The sequence below is a fragment of the Neofelis nebulosa genome, chromosome 2, assembly GCF_028018385.1.
Source record: "Neofelis nebulosa isolate mNeoNeb1 chromosome 2, mNeoNeb1.pri, whole genome shotgun sequence".
Taxonomy (NCBI): Eukaryota; Metazoa; Chordata; class Mammalia; order Carnivora; family Felidae; genus Neofelis; species Neofelis nebulosa.
Window position 1 is genome coordinate 145,027,458 of NC_080783.1, and position 22,058 is coordinate 145,049,515.

The window sequence follows — 22,058 nt, forward strand, 5'->3', positions numbered from 1 at the left end:
TTCTTTATGTTTTCTGTTTGTTGAGGCTTTCACTGAGGCCTTCCACTCTTTTCTCAAGTCCAATGACTGTCTTTATGACCATTACTTTAAATTCTCTATCAAGCATATTATCTCTCTTCTGTTTATCTCTCTTGCTGGGATTTTGTCCTGTTTTTTCATATGGGTCATAGTCCTCTGTCTCCTCATTTTGACTAACTTCTGTATCTGTTTCTGTGTGTTAGGAAAGTGATCTATATCTTCTGCTCCTAAAAGTAGTGGCATTATGAAGAAGAGGTCTTGTGTCCTGCAGTGCAGTGTCCCCAGTTCACCAGAAGCTGACACTTCAGGAATGTCTCCTGTGTGTGTTGCTTGCATCCTACTGTGGCTGAGCCACGTTTGCCTTCAGTCCAGTCATCTGCAATATTGCTCTTTGCCTGTTTTGGTCAGGGTTTGGTCCCTGTGGTGTTAGTGGGCCAGTCTCAGCCACCTTGCACTTGAGTTGAGTCTGACCAGGTGTTTGCCAGAGCTGTGGTAGCACCAGTCTGCAGGGTTTCCCTGTGTTGCCCCTGAGGAGCTTTCATTGGTGGGAGGAGCCTACAGTCAGACCAGATGTCTGCTGGCAGCCCATGCTGGGGCCACAGACAGACTGGTGTGTGTGGTTTATCTTCCCCTCTCCCTGAGGCATGAGTCATTTTAGAGTGGTGCTTGTCCCTGGCAAGGCTGCTTGCACACTGCCACCCTTGTGGTATTGCTTTGGATGGACTCCTTCAGGTCTGCAGGAGAGCGTGGGGACAGGGGTGCCAGCCAGGTCCATGCCAGTCTACTGCAGGAGAGAACTTACAGCTGCCAAGGAAAACTCTTGTCCAGGCTGGGATGGAGGGGCCGAGTCTAGAGAAGAATGCAGGGGTGGGGCACCCTGTTATGTTAGCAAGCTTAGGTAGAGAGTATTTGTGCTACACTGGTTCCCACAGGTTTACTTTCCAGGCTGGGAGTCGGGGGAGGGAAGAGGGAAATGGTGCCTGCCAGCTCTTTTGTTGCTGGAGAAGCCTCCCAAAGATCCCTGCTCCTCCAACACATTCTTTGAGATTAGTAAACAAATCTCTTTCCTGTATGCCCTAGGCATTTTTCAAACTGCTGGTTCTATGTTGTATCTCATCAGGACTGTTTGTTGTGCTGTCTCTTTTAGGGAAGGGACTCAGTTTCCTTTTGTCCTCCAGCTCTCTCAGCACCAAGCCTGCTGAGTTTTAAAGTTCCAGTCCTTTTGGTTTTCAAAGCCAAATGTTACAGGGATTCATCTTTCCAGTACAAGTCCCCCAATGTCTGGAGTGCTTGGCATAGGGTCTCTTCCTCATGCCTGCAGCATCCCTCCCATGGATCCCTCAGATTGGTCAATTTGGCTCCCAATTGTGTCTCCACGCTACCTACCCTCTTCTCTACATTTAGCTGTGGAGAGTCTGTTCTGCTAGTCTTCAGATAAGTTTTTTGGGTTATCTACGTTGATGTGGGTATTATCTAGTTGTATGCATTGGACACAGTGACCCTAGGATCCTCCTCCTTTGCCATCTTAACACATTAGTTCTTGGCTGAGCCTTTGTCCATTTTTAAAACTGGGTTGTCTTTTTGTTGTCCAGTTGTTTATATATTCTGGATTCTAAACCCTTACTAAATATATCTCAATAATGTCCTTTGATGGACAAAACTTTTTTATTTTAATGAGTCCAGATTATCTATTTTTTCTTTTGTTCATCATGCTTTTGGTGTGAAATCTAAGAATTTATTGCCAAATCCAACATCATGAAGATCCATCCCTAGGCCTTCTTCAAAGAGCTTTATTGTTTTCAGCTGTTATATATATAGTGTTGATCCATTTTGATTTAGTTTTTGTATGTGATATGAGGCAGGGATCCAACTTCATTATTTTGCATGTGATTGTCCATTTGTCCCAGCACCATTTGTTGAAAAGACTGTTCTTTCGCCATTGAATGGTGTTGGCACCTTTGTTGAAAATCGGTTGGCCACAGCTCTTTGGGTTTATTTCTGGATTCTCAAATCTATTCCATTGGTCTCTGTGTCTACCCTAATGCCAGTACCACACTGGTTACTATAGCTTTGTAATAAGTTTTTAAATCAGAGGGAGTACCCTACTTTATTTCTTTTCAATATTGCCTTTGCTTTTCAGAAACCTTTCCAGTTCCGTATGAATTTGAGTATCAGCTTATCCATTTCTGAAAGAAAAAAAAAGGCCATTAGAATTTTCATAGTGATTGTACTGAATCTGTAGATCACTTTGGGAAGTTTTGTCATTTTAACAATATTTCATCTTCAAATCCATGAACATGGGATGTCTTTTCATTTATTTATATCTCCTTTAATTTCTTTCACCATTGTTTTGTCGTTTTAAGTATGTAAGCCTTTTACCTCCATAGTTACATTTATTCTTAGGTATTTTATCTTGGATGCTTTTGTAGATGGGATTTTAGTTTCTTTTGAGATCATTCATCAGATCATTCATTGATGGCTTAGAGAAACACAACGGATTTTTGTGTGTTGATCTTACAACTGCAAATTTGCTTGATTTTGTTATATTATCTCTGGTAGGGTTTTTTTTTGTGTGTATATGTGGAGTCTCTGGTATTTTCCAAATATATAAAATCATGTCATCTGCAAATAGAGATAGTTTTATTTCTCCCTTTCCAATTTGGATGCTTTTTATTTATTTTTCGTGTATAATTGTTGTGGCTGGGACTTCCAGTACAGTGTTAAATAGCAGTGGTAAAAACAGGCAGTCTTTTACTTGGAGTGAAAGCTTGGTTTTCACCTTTGATGACTATGATGTTAACTCTGGGTTTTTCATGGATGCCTTTTATTATTTAGGGAAACTCCTTTCTTTTCCTAGTTTGCTGAGTGATTTTGTCATGAAACAGTGTTGGATTTTAGTAAGTGGTCTGTGTCTGTTGAAATATTCATGTATTTTTTTTTCCTTTGGTCTGTTAATATGATGTATTACATTGGTTGCTTTTCTTATATTGAACTGTCTTTGCATTCCTGGGATAAATCCCACTTGGTTATAATATATAATCCCTTTAATGTGCCATTGGATTCAGTTTGGTAGCATTTTGTTGAAATTTTTACATCTGTATTCATAAGGGGGTGTAATTTTTTTTTCAGTATCTTTGTCTGGTTTTGATTTTAGGGTAATGCTGACTTATAAAATGTGTTAAAAAGTGTTTCCTTGGGGCACCTGGGTGGCTCAGTCGGTTGAGCGGCTGACTTCTGCTCAGGTCATGATCTCGCGGTCTGTGAGTTCAAGCCCCACGTCGGGCTCTGTGCTGACAGCTTGGAGCCTGGAGCCTGCTTTGGATTCTGTGTCTCCCTCTCTCTCTCTCTGCCCCTCTCCCATTCATGCTCTGTCTCTCTGTCAAAAATAAAAAATAAACATTTAAAAAAAAAAAAAAAGTGTTTCCTCTTCCACGGGGCACCTAGGTGGCTCAGTCAGTTGAGTGACTTTAGCTCAGGTCACGATCTCATGGTTCCATGAGTTCGAGCCCCACACTGAACTGTCTGCTGTCAATGCAGAGCCCACTTCAGATTCTTTGTCTCCCACTAGGCCCCTCCCAGCTCACATTCTGTCTGTCTCAAAAAATAAATAAACATTAAAGAAAAAAAAAAGAAGTGTCTCCTCTTCCACATTTGGAAGTTTGTGAAGGATTTGTGTTAATTCTCCACATGGTAGAATTTATTAGTGAAACCATCTGATCCTGGACTTTTCCTTTTTGAGAGGGTTTTGATTACCGATTCAGTTTCTTTACCTGTTACAGATATGTTCAGATTTTCTATTTATTTTTGAGTCAGGTTTGTGTTTCTAGGAATTTGTCCATTTCATCTAGATTATCTGATTTGTTGATATCTAGTTGTTCATGGTATTCTCTTAAAATCCTTTTAATTTCTCTAACGTCTGTATTAATGTCCTTACCTTTGTTTCTGATTTTAATTATTTGCATCGTCTCTTTTTCTCTTCTTAGTCAACTTGTTAATTTTGTTGATCTTTTAAAAGAATCAACTTTTTATTTGTTTTATTCTATTTTTATATTTGCTTATCTGTGCTCTAATACTTATTCCTTCTTTCTGCTGGCTTTGGGTTTAGTTTGCTCTTCATTTTTCTAGTTCCTTAAGGTGTAAAATTAGGTTATTGATTTGCTGTCCTTTTTAATGTAAGCATTTATAGCTATAAATTTCCTTCTCAGTATGCTTTTGCTGCATTCCATGTTTTTTTATGTTGTGTTTTGTTTTCATTCATCTCAGGATTGCCATCTTAATAAATTAATTATTAACTAATAGGGAAGGCACATTGAAGCTGGGATAAAGTTACAATTGGTAAAGAATTGATAATAGCAGTCAATTCATTTAGTGGCAGAAGGTCATATTTGATTACTTTGTGTTACACAGTAACCTTGTCTGAAGTGATTATTCTGTGAGATATTTTTATGTTCAACAAGAGAACAGTATGATTTAGCTGAAAGCATCAGAGTAGTTCTTGGACTTCAGGAGCTAGCTGCTTTCCCCCTCCCCCCCCCCCCCCCCAGTCTAATTATTGTCTTTTTGTATCCTTTTTGCTGCTGCAACTTTTAAGATTTTCTCATTGTTTTGCATTGTCATCACTTTTACTGTGATGTATCTAAGTGTATTTTTCTTTTTATTATATCCATCTTAAGAGTTCCTGGTGCTTCCAGAAACTGTGGTTCGATGTTTTTTTGTCAGTTTTAGAAATTTCTCAGCCATTGTCTCTTCTAGTATTGCTTCTGTCCTGTTTTCTCTCTCCTTTACTTCTGGGATTCCCATTAAATATATGCTAGATCTTTTTCCTGGGTCCTCTTTTGGCTCTGTTCTTTCCTCCATTTTCTATCCTTTTGTATCTCCTTTCTTCATTCTTACTTTGTTCTGACCCTTTTCTAGTTCACTCTTCGTTTTGTTTTTGTAGATACTCTTTTTCTCCCAGTTTTACTGAGATATAATTGACATTTTAACTCTTTAATTGTATCTAATTTTTAGTTTTATTGCATGGTGACCAGAGAATATGGTCTACATGATTTCTGTCTCTGTTGGAAATTTCTCCATGGTCATTATAATATATAGTCAGACTTTATATAATGTTCCACTTACGTTATAAAATAAGAATGTCTATTTCTTGTTGTATAGGGCTATTTGATCATTGTCTTTATAGACATTTATCTTTTGTATCTCCTAAGAGAATTTTGGAAAACTGGCATTTTTAAGTTGGCATTTGGATTTTTTGTCATGAGTGAAAATAATTATCAGCATTTATATGTGTGTACATGCTGTAAATCTAATTTCTTCAAAATCTTTGTACTGTTGATTTAATTCATTAGCTTACAGAAAATGTTGGCCATATAACAATTTAACAAAGCCAAGTCTTCATAGCTAAATCAAAGTGTCAGTAACAAGGCGGCTTTACTTTTTTAGATTTAACTATCAGACCTGCCACTGTTGACAACCTTTTCATTTCTGAATTTTAATTCTAAAACTGAGAAATGGAATGAGAGGGGTATGAGAGAAAGGAAAGTAGGTATAGAGAGGTTGAAGGCATAGTGAGAGAGATAAGACACTGGGATCTTTCCTTGAGTTGTTTTCAATGAAATAATACTATGTAGCCTTTCTGTATTGTTTGCTTTGCTGCCATATTAAGAAAATTTGTATTTCCCAAACTTCCTTCTATTTGGTTCCCAGAGGCTTTTACACAGAGCATTACCAGAGCAGTGTACAATACCAAGGTTCTGGATGATGGCATTCTTCTAGACCTTTGAGAGATTCAGTTAATAAATACAATGATCTATGCCCTTGTGACTTAGTTGTACAGGAGGGATACACAAACGATAACCATAATAAATAAATATATTATACAGTATGTTAGAAGGTGATAAGTGTTTTGGAGTAAAAAGGGGTGAACCAGTGTAAGTTTGCTTGAGAGTGCCAGCAGAATAGAGAAAGTGAGGGAGTTTGGGATGTAATCTTAATCAAAGTGGTCCAGGTAGGCATTATTCAAAAGAAAATGGTTGATCAAAGGCTTGAATTAGGGAATTTGTCATGAGTATCTGGGAGACAGAGTATTCTAGCTGGGGAATGGTTAATAATACTAAGACCTTAGCATGGGAGAGAATGTGTTCAGGAAATAGTAAGGAAGCCAACGTGACTAGAACTGAGTGAATTGGGGAGGGGAGTAAGAAATGAGGTCAAAATGTTGCTGAAAAGGATCTTTGTAGGGCATTACAGGCTATTATAATGACACTGGTTTTTTCTCTAAGAGGGAAAGACAGGGAGCCATTGAAGGATTTTGAGGAGCATTATCTGTCTTAAGTTTTAAAACGATCCCTCTGGTTGTGGTGTTGAGAATAGACAGTAGTTGGGCAAGGGTAGATGCCCTAAGGCCAGATTAGGAGGCTGTTGAATGAGTATAGGGGAGAGATAATAGTGGACCTGGATGTAGCAGTAGTGAGAAGTGATTGGATTCTGGATGTAATTTAAAGATGGTGGCAATAGGATTTCTTGATGGTTTTGAAATGAAGTATGAATAAATGAATAAGGAAGATTGACCCAAGGTTATTGAGCTGAACAAGTGATGGAGGTGGGGAAGGTTGCAGATTTGTATTTGGTAACCTTTCTTTTGTAAAGCAAGAGAAGGGTGATCTTGAAAGAGGAGATGGGCAAAGAAAACTGGAATATTCTCGGTGTGTTGACTTTTGGGGAGAAGTGTTTCAAGCCTCCCTCTGTGACGGTCAGTTTCTCTTAATACTTGTAGATGTTCACAATTTATGTATTTTGTAGCCATTTTGTTGTGTGCAAAGGGGTTTGTGAATATTATATCTTCTTGGTGACTTGTATACTTTATTATATACAATATTCATATTTAGCAGGTGTAGTGCTTTTTTGCCTTAAATTCCATTTGATTTTTCTGATAGTGAAGACATCTATTTTCTTATTATTAACATTTGCTTAGTTTATCTTTTCATCATCTTATTTTTAACCTTAACATTTCCTTTATGAACAACATATAGCATACTTTAAAACAAAACAAATACAAATACCTTTTTATTAACTTACAAACTTTATTTTTAAACAAAGTATTTAAGAATTTTTTTTAATGTTTATTTTTGAGAGAGAGACAGAGTGCAAGCGAGGGAGGAGCAGAAAGAGAGGGACGGGCTCTGAAGCAGGTTCCAGGCTCCCAAGCTGTCAGCACAGAGCCCAGCGCGGGTCTCGAACTCATGGACTGCAAGATCATGACCTGAGCCAAAGTCGGACACTTAACTGACTGAGCCACCCAGGTGCTCCATAAACTTTTTATATTTATTAAGAGGACTGATGTGTTTGGACTTCATTCTGCTTTCTTGTTACTTTCTCTTTGCTATGTTTTATTGTTACTTTTTAATTTAATCAGTCAAATTTTCTTTACAATTCCAGATTTGAAATTATATATCTTATTTCACCATTTTACTTGGTTACCCTTAACATTTTAATACATTTAAAAATTTTTTTTCTTTGAGGGGCACCTGGGTAGCTCAGTCAATTAAGCATCTGACTTCAGCTTAGGTCATGATCTCATGGTTTGTGAGTTCGAGCCCCACATTGGGCTCTCTGCTGTCAGCACAGAGCCCACTTCGGATCCTCTGTTCCCCTCTCTCTCTCTGCCCCTCCCCTGCTTGCACTCTCTCTCTCTCTCTCAAAAGTAAATAAACATTAAAAAAAAAAAAAAGGTTTTCTTTGAATCAGTATCTACCAGTTTGAACTCTTTTAGGCCTCTTTGTTCCCATATTATTAAATACCATATAACCCTCTTTTCTTAGGAATCCTTTTTGAACAATTATCAACAGTTAAGACATTTAGTTGCCATTTTCAGTGGTTTGGTTGCTCATTAATGCTTATTGATTCTCAGCTCTTTCTTTTTATATGTTCTTGTGTCTCTATGCCTGAGAATTACTCTATGAGTAATCTGTGCATGGTAAACTTTTGGAATCCTTGTTTGTCCAAAATGTCTTTTTTGTTGTTGTTATGCTTGAGTGGTAGCTATAGAATTCTGGGTTGAAAAGTATTTTCACATCTTTCACCATGATGCTGGCAAAAATGGTAAGACTGTAAGGAAATAGGCATTCTTACAGACTAGAAGTAGATATGCATGTTGATAGAAATTTGGGGAAATGATCTAGAAATGTGTATTAAGGCCAAATACACATGCAGCTTTGAAAAATCTATACTATTGAGATAAAAACAGTACTATAAGGCTGTCTATACAAGGTTATTTACTGTAACATGTATATTGTATGATCCCATTTCTATAAAGATAATCACAAAACAAATACATATATGTGTATGCTTGTATGAATAAGAAAAAGGAGTGGAAGGATATACCAGACTCTTACATTGGTAACTGAAGTGGGAGAGAGTGGGAAACGTAGAGGAGGCAATATTTTCAAACAGATTTGATTTTAAAATACCATTTTTCCTCAAAAATCTGATGACATTGATGAGGAATTGTGTATTCTTGTTTTTGTAGATAGTCTAGTTTTTGTTTTTGTCTTGTTTTCTGAAAATGAGCAGAGTTCTACCTCTTATTCCTAGAGATCTGAAATTTCCCCAGGACTTGTCAAGAAGCATGTCTTTTTCTTCATCCGCTGAGCACCGATTGAGCCCTGTTAATCTGAAGATTACTGCATTTCTTGAGCTCTGGCATTTTTTTTTCTATTGTGTCCTCTTCTTCATTCCCCTGGGGTGCTTTTCTATAGTTCCTACATGATATAATTTATGGATGTAGATTTCATATTTATTTTCTCTTCTTGCTCTCTTTTTAAGAAGTCTTTGTTCTTTAAGAATACCTCTCATTTCATCAGCCATATTCACTCTGCTCTTCAACTCCTCTATTGAGAGTTGTTTTGTTGTTAATAGTTGTTGTTGCTTAGTATTTTTTTTTTATTTCAGAGTTCTTTGTCACCCTTTCACTTAGAGCATATTATACTTCTATACTTCAGACACAATAGTTTAGGGGCACCTGGCTGGCTCAGTTTGGTGGAGCGCACAACTCTTGATTGTGGGGTTGTGAGTTTGAGCCCCACGTTGGATGTAGAGATTACTTAAAATCATAAAAAGAAGCCGCAATAGTTTATAGAAATTGAAGATATTATGAATATTTACTTATTTTTATTCTAGTGATTAACCTTATAATACAAACATTTAAATTTATATATTTCAATCACTTGTATAAAATAATAAAAAACACACTTACGCCAATTTTAGCCATTTTTAGGATACACCTCCCCTCCACATTCAGCCTTTGGAAGAACTTTTCTGAGTGGTGAGTAAGTGGTAAACTTATGGATTGTATGCCTTTACTCTTGAATACTATGTTATCTGTCTCTGTATAAGATTCTACAGTCAAAATAACCTTAACCCCAAACTTTGAAGTTATATCACCTTTGACTGAACATTTAAGTCTTGACACTAAAAAGTCTGTTGCTTTTCTGATTCATATTTTTTGGCATAAAACCTATTTTTAGTCTTTGGTGTTTTTTTTTTCTTTTTTTTTTTGATGTTGTTGTTTGTTTATTTGGGATTGTCATCTCCATTCTTTCCAGCAGTCCTCACCTATTACCATTCTCATTTATGGTTTTATCCACCTTGGTATGCCTCTCTGTTCTTGTTCATCTCTTTTCATTTCATTGGCATTTTATGAGAGGAAAAATAAATGCATGTCCCTGATAGACCCTAAGGAATCAGAAACTCTTAAATCCTGAGTGGCCACTTCATGTCCTTTTTCCGTGGCACACTGGGTCAAGCACCGTGATTCCCCTCTTTATTGCTCATTTAATACTGTTTTACTGAAACCCTGCTTTATTTATCCCTGCAAGAGTGTTATTCTTAAAGCCCCAGCAACTCTTAAGACATACTGCTTCTTTCTGACTCTTTAGCTTCTGCCTGTTTATCCTGTTTATACCTTAGGAGTGGTAGTAAGGTACCAGGTACCAGAATAAATTTCTGCTTGTAAGGATCTCCTGCTTCATTCAGTAGGAGCAGTATACAAACTCAGCATCATCATTCCATAAATGAAACAAGTTAATGGCAAGCATCATAAAGAATTAACACTTCATGAGTAATTACTAAATGCTAGGCCCTGTGCTATATGTTTTATGTTGTCTTATTTAATCCACACAATCCTCTTAGTAGGTTTCATACATATTTTATTGATGAAGCAACTGAAATTTAAGGAAAGTTGGAATAACTTTGCCCCCAGGTGGAAGGTGTGGAACCATTTTTCAAACCCAGGCATGTGTGCGACCAAAAACTGATTATCTTGGCATAGTGCACTATAAAATTTAGCTAAAACCCTCGCTTTTCTGAGGCTTTTCTTATCCATGGTATTTTACAGGACCTTCTACTTCCTCTGAACTATAGAATGTATAATCCATATTACTCACTTGGGACATAATGTATTGCTTTTTATTGATAGCAGTTTTTTATACATATGTGTCCTGTATTTTAGGTAGAAATACAATTAAAAAAAAAAACCTACTAGCAATACCATTTTATTAATCTTAAGAATAATTAAAATTTTCCCTGAAATGATCTCAGTTTTAAATAGCTTTAGTCTCCTTTTATAAAACAATAGTATACTATTCATAACAATTTGGTTTTACAGATATTGGGTAAATTGTAAAGCATGTGTTTTATAAGTCTCTTATGGTTCAAAAGTGCTACTTTTAAATGACACTTGTTTGAATAGAGCTGTGTACATTTGATTATTAATAAGTATTTGCATTTTCTAAATATTACATAGTGTTTAACATTTTGGTGACATTTTGTAATTATTTAAATTCACAACAGATAAATATCTTTGGTTTTATAAATGAAACTCCAGAATTGAATATTTAATAAGGAAAACTTGTTAAATCAGAAAAAAGTAGTGGCTGGTTTGTGATTTGCCATCACAAAAATATGTTCCTTTTTGTTGTTGTTGTTGTTGTTTTTAAGACATTGGTGCGAGAGAGATGCATATTCCTGTGTAATTTGCTTCAAGGAGAGCAGATTTCTTGTATTTGAATTTTTATCTTCCTGAATGAAGATAATTGTAGAATAGTGATTACTTTGGAATATTTGTCTTAGGAGATAATTGTATTTGGGGGGCTGATTTTAGAGAAAGAAAAAAAGGTAAGTTGAGTAAATGATAGCAGTAAGAGAGTTCACATATAATGAAAATATTTTACAGAAAATATAACTGGTTTTGTTTCAGTTTTCTAGTTCTCAGTGAGTATCAAACTTATCCATCTAAATATATAGAAGTTTAAATTTATATACTAAAGTTTAAATGTACATAATACAGGTAAATGGTTAAGTACTTGTTACAGATTATTGTAGAATTACAGAATTTTTCTTTCTACAATCTGAGCCGCTTTCAATAAAATAATGAAATAATTTTCAGTGAAATAATTTGTTCTCTTGATGTCATAATGTTCAAGTTTATTTCTCATTAGACTATAGACAATTTCGTATTTTCAAAATATGACTAATAATATGACTACCAAATGAATTAATGGAATCTTTATAATAAGAGTTTTACTTTAACTATAAAATCTACCAAAGTTTTTTTTAATGTACATAGTTTTAGGGCGCCTGAGTGGCTTAGTTGGTTAAACGACCGACTTTGGCTCAGGTCATGATCTCACTGTTTGTGAGTTCTAGCCTTACATCGGGCTTTGTGCTGACAGCTCAGAGCCTGGAGCCTGCTTCAGATTCTGTGTCTCCTTCTCTCTCTGCCTCTCCCCTGCTCACATTCTGTCTGTCTGTCTCTCTCTCTCAAAAATAAATAAACATTTTTAAAAATTAAAATAAATATACATACAATTCAGTATGTAAAGTTTTGAATTTGAAAGAGCAAAATTGTGTGAGTATTAGAAGGAAACATTTATTATGTTTCACGCAGTCTTTTAAGGCCAGATTATCTCTTCAACTCTTGTAAGGAATTCCTTCAAAGCCCAGTTGTTTGCATTTGCTGTCCTGTCACTTACTTTGATGTGCGTATTCTACTGGACCTTGGTCCTGTGGAATCGTCATGTGTTTGGGGCAGAAGTTTTATCCACAGCACTTTGAACATTCTTATCTTTTAAGTGCTTGAACAAATTCCTAGCCTTTTCTGAAAACCATTAGGCAAGTGGACATTGATGCTGATTTTGTACTTAAAAACTTCCTTTGTCACATTTCTTTTTATCTCTTGCTGATTATTGTTAAATGTGTAAGCACAGTAATTTCTTAATGGCAAAATTTCTTTGCTCTTCAGAATTATTTCAGCTCTCAAGCAGTTCATTCCATATGCACATATAATATTTATATTACCACTTTAGGTGTTTTATTATCTATCTTCACTTCTAATACAATTGTGTTTTGTCTTCCTAGGACTTTTTTGAACACTTGCACTTCTTTTGCATTTATTGGGCACGATGGGTTAATGTTTATAAAATAACTCAAAACTAAGCACAAAGAGTAAAATTCATCATAGACTGAAGAACACTAGAAAAGCCAAAGTAAAATAACGATTAATGGCAGTTAATTGGTTGAGAGCAGAGTTGACACACTACCTTTGGAGTGTGGAGCTGACACATTTATGTTCATGTTAATTATTCAATTGTGGTAAAAAATTTGGTCTGTTTGAAAAAATATATAAAGAGGTTATCACTCATTTTAATTTTTTTTTAAAAAAAACGTGAATTGTTCTTGTTGGAGCTATGTGCATATGCACATCATATATCCTTTCAAAGCTGTGATGGTCACTCTTACCTTGTTCTCACTATATGAACATGTAAACAATGCAACAAGCAGTCATTCCGTAGCTGAGTAGGATTTAGCATTCTCGTTTGGTTGCAGCTGTAATTTATTGCGTTGCCTCTTCTGTTACAAACTCTTCATTAGGAAATTAGCCTTTGATTAGTGAATATCCATTTGTTTTTCTGCTGTTGGTTTTCATTATTTTATAATTTTGCCATGTTGTTAAAGTTAGGCCTTCCCCACCACCTTTTGTCCTTCTTGTAGTTATCTGCCTCTTGAGGTAGGTTAGATTATGTTTACTATTTAGTATATCCGGCAGTAAGAATCACTTTGTGTTATTAGGTGTTTATGATCTTACTATTTGTAACATCTTCCTGTTAAATAATGAGGATCATATATGGCATCAGGAATAAAACTACTGGACAAGTTCAATATAATTTTATGGTAGGTGGTAAAATCACATATAGATCTTGGTTTGTAATGACAGTAATGACAGGGCCACATGCTGCTGGAAGAAAGCATTATGTGCCGAATGTATTTTATTCTTGTTTTATTTTTCTGCTCATTATTTATGTATTTTCTGTTGGTTTGAACTCATTGAAAATTTTTGAGGGGGATATTACCCATACAAAAAACCTTTGTATGTAGTTTTCATGATGCAGATAGCTCTGTGGCCTGTGTGTTAGTCATTTAGTGCCATATTTTCATTGTTCAGGAATCAGCTTATCAACATATTACAAGTTAACTAAAGGATTATTTCTTTTCTTTTTTAATTTTTTTAAATGTTTGTTTGTGTTTGAGAGGGATCAAGAGTGCACGCAAGGGAAGAGTAGAGAGAGAGGGAGGCAGAATCCAAAATAGGCTCCAGGCTCTGGAGTTGTCAGCACAGAGCCTGACGAGGGGCTCAGACTCAGGAGCTGTGAGAACATGACCTGAGCCAAAGTCAGATGATTAACCAACTGAGCCACCCAGGAGCCCCAACCAAAGGATTATTTGAAGTAATTTTTGATTTAGAGTATCTTTTTTAAATTAAAGTCCCAGTAGTATAATTTTCACTCCCATTTTTAGCTCATTATTTCAAATAACATTAAATGTTAATAATATAATAACCAAGCATTTAACATATAGAGTAGATGTCAGAGAGGATGTTAGAAAACATCTTATCCAATCTCCAGTGCCATAGTTCCTTCTACTGTGTTCTTGACAATAGTCCAACCTGCTGAGCCATTCAGTTCACTGTTGTGTGAGACAACCCTTTGCATTGTTGAGTGGTTCCTGTTTTTAGTTTTTTCTTAATCTTGAGTTGAAATCCATATCTTTATAATTCAAACATACCTTCTTTTATATGGCATACCTTCAAACATTAGAAGACTATTAATTGTATTGACTAATTATTAGACTAAGCATACCAAATTTTCTCTTTATTTCATTACATGGTGTGCTGGATACCCTTATGAATTTCTGTATTTTTTTAGTGTTTCCTCTCAATGACCTCCAGAGTAGGATACTACTGGGGTGGTATGGTTATACAGTATACTCTGTATTCACTTGCATTGTATACTAGGTGAGGCTTGGGTATATATATATATGTTTGAACATTGTGTACGGTATATATAGACTTAACTATCACAGTAATTGTAGATGTAGTATTTCAGTTAATTAAGATTTGTTTTTGCAATTAGAATGACAGTTGTGAATGTTTTTTTCTTCTTGACCCAATCTCCTATATGACTAACTGAAGTTGTCATGTGTTCTCAAGGATAATTTAAATGAACATGGGGTGTGTGAAAATCTGACAGATCTTAACTATAACTCAGCTAGTGGGCAACATTATAATTTATTTATAGCTGTGTAATATAGCTATTAATGAGCTAATGTAGAATGAGGGCAAATTGTATTATATCTTTGTATGAAATTATACTACATGACAAAGGTTGGTATTATGTAATAAGTACCCACAAAGTATTAACCTATTTGCAATAAATACAATTAATAATGTACATAAAAGAATGAAATTAAGCTAATTTTATCAAAAATTATTCATGAACAGAAAGTGGACAGCATAGATTTGATGACAGGAAGGTTGTATCTAATCTGAATTACTGAGTGACCTAGGAAGCTTGCTTAGAGGGATTACAGAATAATTATGTTAATATGCAATTATCACCTCATTTCTTCTGTAGTAACCTCAAGATGTAGTGTAGTGAGGGTGTTATAGCAAGTGCTGATAGTTTGCAAAAATACTGATGTTTGAAATTTCTAAGACAATAAGTCTAGCTTGAGGCATAAAAGTGATGATCTGTCATCTTGAAGACAGATCTGACCTTTGTACTGTTTTTTTTTTTAATGCTCACAGTGTATAACTACAGGCAGTTATAGCTGTAGAACTCATTATGATTTTCTAGAAACCGAAATATGTTTTATGTAGATTTAAAGTTCCATTTGCAGCTTTTTATAAGTGTGTGAATTTTTTTCAAGAATATTTTAAAAGTCATTTAAAAGAAAAATTCTGTGGTTATATGATGACATGGAGGAGGACATACTAATAGAGTCTAAGCATTTTATTAAAATATCCTATTTGATAATAGCAAATTCACTGAAATTTGAGGAGTCCAAACAATATAACATTAGTTTGATTTTTTTAATTTATTAGCTCCCCTTTTTTGAACTTTATGAATGATGTCTACCTTCAAATGTGTCCCCTACTTAGTTACATTAACATAAACTGGTGTTGATGGCTCTGTTACATATATTTGACTATATAAAGATAGTTGGAAGAACTTTGAAACAGTGTGAAATTAGGTTATTGGTCAAATGCTTTCTTGCCTAGATGCCACATAACCATCCGTGAATGTAGGGAAATAAATTTTGGTGTCAAAATTCTAGATCCATTATTCACCTTAACAGATTTTGATGATTCAGTGTTCTGCATTATATCTCAATGCAACAGCTATGATTTTAGAATACTGTTAAGAAAAAATGTACTTGGAACATGTTTTGGTTAAGATATATTCTAAAATTAAACCAGGAAAATTTTTTTATTATTGCTAAAATACTAGCTTACTGAAACAGTTTCTTATAGCGTATTTTTAAACTGATGGAGTAGATTTTTTAATATCAATGTGCTAAAAAGAAATTTTCTGAAAAATGAACAACCTCTGTTTTTGAGTAGAGAGATCATTAATTTGGGGACAAGTTAGGCATATTTCTTTAGGTGTGAAGGAAAACTTTGTTAAAGACTTCATTTTATATTTTAACAATATCTAATCTGATCTTTTGTTTTTTTCCTTCTGCTAGATGTGTTTAGAGATAGAGGATATATCACATACATATATTCTTCCTGTGTTTTTGTGGCAAAACAGTTTGGTATCTTTAGAATGTGAACTTATGGAAGGCTCATATTAAGGCCATTCTGGTAATGAGAATGCAGTCTCCAAGCAGACATGATATTCTCATAGTTTGTCACCCTGCTGTTCAGGGGGTACCAATGAAGTTGCTTTAAATGGGAAGCGTCTGTTCCATCTCTGAACCTCTAACACCAGAACAGATGGGTGGAACATGGAACATAGAAGGTTGTACCTCTGAGGTGGTAACAGTGAAGCCACTCATTAACACTGAATTTACCACTTCGTTAGCAACATTGCTTCCTGTTGAGAAAAGCTAATACAGGCTTTCAGATTGACTGAGCATATATTTGTGTACCCCTGTGATTATAATAAGTAGGAACACTAAGTGTCTTTCAGGCTAGTTTTTTTAAAATTCTGTTGTCCATTTCAGATTTATGAGACCGTTCCTATTTGGACATTTTACCTTTTTATGTAGTTTAATGAGAAATGTCAGGAATGGGTAATAGTATAGCATCAAGATTTGCTTTTCTTTTCATTGACATTTACACACTCTTCCCTAACACATGTTTATGTGCTGCCCATTTTTAACTTCTGTGTATGTGATGTAGAGACTCCTGCTGGGTGCTGCATTAGCACCATTTTGGGGTGATAGCATTGAATATGATCTTATTGGAAGTCTATTTTTATTGCTGTGGATGTCTGCCAATCTCAGAACAGAATTCTGAGACCTATGAGGGGCAGAAAAATTGTTGGTATACATAATAATGCCAAAGAAAAGATATTTGCAGTATTATTTATAATATTTGTTGTATTAAAGAACACATCTTGTGGAAAGAATAAGCTCGTTATAAGCGCTTGTTCTCAGTTGTGAAATACGAAAGTAATTAGAAATAATTCTTTTATTCTTTAACTAGACTTAATGTTTTACAGCACATGTAGTTGGTACCATAAGAGATTAGAAATAATGAACTGTATTGAAAATGTTTTAATTTCTAAATATCAGATTTAATTCATGCTGTCTTAAAATAGTATTATTACTTGTTATTCAAGTAATATACAAGTACAAATTTAAGTACTATGAAGGAGAAGAAGAGAGCAGAAACCTAGCATGTCTTGTTTGCGGTTTTCTGAATAATAGAGCAGTTCCTGGCACATGGTAAGGGCTCAATAAATATTTGGAGAATGAATAAACTGTACTTACTACCATGTGCAAAAGGAAAAGAAATAATGGAATTTTATGCCAGTACTTCAGATAGTTCATACCTAGGGTTGCCAAATTTCAGATTCTTTAAATTGTACTTGAGGATTATTGGATATTTTGAAGTCCTTGCTATAATTGCTGAGTCAAGAAGTCATAACCATGATGGAATTTGCATTAGTTGAATGGGGTATCTAAGTTTCATGGGAAGAAAATTGTCTCCTCTTACACACTTTTGCTTTGATTTTACAGCTATGTTTTTATTCACTCAACATGTTAGTCCTTTATTCACCAAATACTGCCTGAGCACCTTTGCCAAGCACTGTGCTAGGTTCTAAAGATATGAAGGTGACTAGGTATAGTCCCTGCCCTCAAAGAGTTTACATCCTTCCAGGGAGACAGGTAGTTCCAGTATAATGTGCCCATTTCTAATATTGCTGTTCTCTAGATGTTTTGTATATATTCAATATTGGTTGTTGTTGCTTAGCACAAAGAAAAAAAATAACCTAACCTTTTTTAAAGTTTTTCTTCATTCTTGGAAAATTATTAGGACCTCCACATAAAAAGAATGGAATTATGCTAATAAAAATGTGTACTTTGAACTCTCCATACATTCTACTAGAATTTTTTTTCATGCAAATCTAAATTTTTTTTCTTCCATTTTCTAGACTAAATGTGTTAAATGGGCTTGCCAACAATATGGATGATTTGAAGATAAACACCGATATTACTGGTGCTAAAGAAGAACTCCTAGATAACAACAGTTTTATCTCAGACAAAGAGAGTGGAGTTCATAAACCAAAAGATTGTCAGACATCATTTCAGAAAAATAATACACTCACTCTGCCTGAAGAACTGTCAAAGGACAAATCTGAAAAAGCCTTAAGTGGAGGCCAGTCTACTCTATTTATACATGCTGGTGCTCCTACTGTTTCTAGTGAAAACTTTATCTTGCCTAAAGGAGCTGCTGTTAATGGACCAGTTTCACACTCCTCCTTAGCTAAGACTTCCAGTATGAATAAAGGCAGTGTTTCATTAACCACTGGACAACCTGTGGATCAGCCAACAACAGAATCTTGTTCAGCTTTGAAGGTGGCACCTGATCTTCAGCTATCTACACCACAGAAAGCAAATCAACACCAAGTTTTATTTTTGTTATCAGATGTAGCACATGCTAAGAATCCAACCCATTCCATTAAAAAACTACCTACCTCTGCTTCCGTTGGTTGTGACATTCAGAATTCAGTAGGGAGTAGTATAAAGTCAGATAGCACTTTAATAAACCAAGTAGAGGTGGGTGAGGATAGTGATGATTTATTGGTAAAAGATGATTGTGTCGATACATTAACAGGAATCTCCTCAGGTACAGATGAATTTAGGTCAGAAAATGAGACAAACTGGGATCCCCAAAAAGAGTTCATTCAGTTTCTTATGACTAATGAAGACACAGCGGATAAAGCTCCAGTTCACTCCAAAGTAGGTCTAGAAAAAAAGAGAAAGCGGAAAATGGATGTAAGCAAGATAACTCGTTACACTGAAGATTGCTTTAGTGATTCAAATTGTGTACCCAATAAGTCAAAAATGCTAGAAGTAGACTTTCTAGAACAGAATGAAGAACTACAAGCAATAGACTCACAGAAATATGCATTATCAAAAGTGAAGCCTGAATCAACTGATGAAGACTTGGAATCTGTGGATGCTTTTCAGCATCTAATTTATAACCCAGATAAGTGTGGCGAAGACAGTTCACCCGTTCATACTAGCACTTTTCTTTCTAATACCTTAAAAAAGAAATGTGAAGAAAGTGATTCCGAGTCACCTGCTACTTTCAGCACCGAAGAGCCATCATTTTACCCCTGTACAAAGTGCAATGTGAATTTTAGGGAGAAGAAGCACCTCCACAGGCATATGATGTATCATTTAGATGGGAATAGCCACTTTCGTCATCTTAACGTCCCAAGGCCATATGCTTGTAGGGAATGTGGACGGACATTTCGAGATCGTAACTCACTTCTAAAGCATATGATTATTCACCAAGAAAGAAGACAGAAGCTGATGGAGGAAATTCGCGAATTGAAAGAACTTCAGGATGAAGGAAGAAGTGCACGATTACAGTGCCCTCAGTGTGTGTTTGGTACCAATTGCCCTAAAACATTTGTGCAGCATGCTAAAACCCATGAAAAAGATAAAAGGTACTACTGCTGTGAAGAGTGTAACTTCATGGCAGTGACAGAAAATGAATTAGAATGCCATCGAGGCATTGCCCATGGAGCGGTGGTAAAATGCCCTATTGTCAGTTCTGATATAGCCCAGAGAAAAACGCAAAAAAAGACTTTCATGAAAGACTCTGTTATAGGATCATCCAAAAAATCAGCTACCTACATATGTAAGATGTGTCCTTTTACGACTTCAGCCAGAAGTATTTTAAAAAAACACATGGAGTACTTGCATTCATCATCATGTGTTGATTCATATGGTAGTCCACTTGGACTTGATAAAAGAAAAAGTGACATTCTTGAAGAACCTATAGATATTGATAGCACTAAACCATTAATTAAACAACAGTCAGCCACATTTCCAAAGAACTCTGCTTTAAAACAAGATGTAAAGCGAACATTTGGATCATCCTCACAATCAAGTAATTTTTCCAAATTCCATAAGCGTCCACACAGAGTACAAAAAGCTCGGAAAAGCATTGCCCAGTCAGGTGTAAATGTGTGCAATCAAAACAATTCTCACAAGACTGTTATGATTAAAAGCAGCACTGACCAAAAACCTAAGTATTTCCATCAAGCAGCAAAAGAAAAATCTAATGCCAAGGCGAATAGCAACTATTTATATAGACACAAATATGAAAACTACAGAATGATCAAAAAATCAGGTGAATCATATCCTCTACATTTCAAAAAAGAAGAAGCCAGTTCACTAAACTCTTTACATCTGTTCTCATCATCAAGTAATTCTCACAACAATAGTTTTATTTCAGACCCTCAAAACTCTGACACGAAAAGGCCAGAAAGCTTCAGAGAACACAGGCGTGTAGCTGTAAAGAGAGTAGTTAAGGAATCCAAGAAGGAAAGTTCTGTTGGAGGAGAAGACTTGGATAGCTATCCAGATTTCTTGCATAAAATGACTGTTGTTGTTTTGCAAAAACTTAATTCTGCTGAAAAGAAAGATAGCTATGAAACAGAAGATGAAAGTTCCTGGGATAATGTTGAGCTAGGTGACTACACTACACAGGCCATAGAAGATGAAACCTATAATGATATTAATCAAGAACATGTAAACTTATTCCCGCTTTTTAAAAGCAAGGTAGAAGGTCAAGAGCCTGGAGAAAATGCTACCCTTAGTTATGACCAAAATGATGGCTTTTATTTTGAATACTATGAAGATGCTGGAACTAATAACTTTTTGCATGAGATACATGATCCTCAGCATTTAGAAAACGCAGAAACTTCATTGTCAAAGCATAGTTCTGTTTTTCACTGGACTGATCTGTCTCTTGAGAAGAAATCATGTCCTTACTGCCCAGCAACATTTGAAACAGGTGTTGGGTTATCAAATCACGTTCGAGGACATCTTCACAGAGCTGGATTAAGCTATGAAGCCCGTCATGTTGTATCACCGGAACAAATAGCCACAAGCGACAAAATGCAACATTTCAAAAGAACTGGCACAGGGACACCTGTTAAGCGAGTTAGAAAAGGTAAGTTTCCACGTGGATAATTTGGGTTACTATGTCTATTCAGATTGAAAGAATTTGAAGGTTTTGTTCAAATTTGGTCTTTATTAGAATAAAGAAAAAATAATTTTATTTTTCAGAGTTAATTGGCTTTAAGATGATCACTTTACAAAAAATTCTGATGTTACTCTTAAAAAATTTTTTTTTAGCTATAGAGAAGTCTGAAACCACTTCTGAACACACTTGTCAGCTCTGTGGTGGTTGGTTTGATACTAAAATTGGATTATCGAATCATGTTAGAGGCCATCTGAAAAGACTTGGAAAGACCAAATGGGATGCTCATAAATCTCCAATCTGTGTTTTGAATGAAATGATGCAAAATGAAGAAAAATATGAAAAAATCTTAAAAGCATTGAACAGTCGTCGTATTATTCCCAGACCATTTGTAGCTCAAAAACTTGCATCAAGTGATGACTTTCTATCTCAAAATGTTATACCTCTTGAAGCATACCGTAATGGCCTAAAGACTGAAGCTTTATCAGTGTCTGCGTCAGAAGAGGAAGGGCTGAGTTTCTTAAATGAATATGATGAAACAAAACCAGAACTGCCCAGTGGAAAAAAGAATCAGTCTCTTACACTGATAGAACTGCTTAAAAATAAAAGGATGGGAGAAGAAAGGAATTCTGCTATTTCTCCTCAAAAAATTCATAATCAAACTGCAAGAAAGAGATTTGTTCAGAAGTGTGTTCTTCCATTAAGTGAAGACAGCCCGTTGATGTATCAGCCACAAAGAATGGACTTGACTATGCACTCAGGTAAGAGGATGTTTATGACTATTGTGTATAATTTAAACAGTTTAATTACACTTACTTTTATGGAATATTTGTAGGAAATACTTCTTAGAATGTTTTTACTTAAGCTGCTTTTTTTGCAGAGCAGAGATTGGTTATACTGTCATTTCTATATAAATCATCAGTTGATGCTCATCAGCACTGAATTCTCTGTGCCTCATTTCTTGGTCAGAATGTAA

General features: G+C 35.4%; 1 protein-coding gene across 27 annotated transcripts in view; it reads left to right on the forward strand.

The window, feature by feature from the left end:
• The window catches only part of ZNF644 (zinc finger protein 644), a 104,396-nt gene that overhangs the window by 62,675 nt on the left and 19,663 nt on the right, over positions 1 to 22,058 (forward strand). For 21 of the 27 annotated variants that reach the window (XM_058716631.1, XM_058716617.1, XM_058716626.1 and 18 more), the window contains 2 exons: positions 18,015 to 21,052; positions 21,238 to 21,843. The exons of the other annotated variants lie outside the window; for them this stretch is intronic. In XM_058716631.1, the coding sequence (XP_058572614.1) occupies positions 18,015 to 21,052; positions 21,238 to 21,843 (3,644 nt within the window). The remainder of the gene's footprint in view (positions 1 to 18,014; positions 21,053 to 21,237; positions 21,844 to 22,058) is intronic. 27 annotated transcript variants of the gene reach the window in all.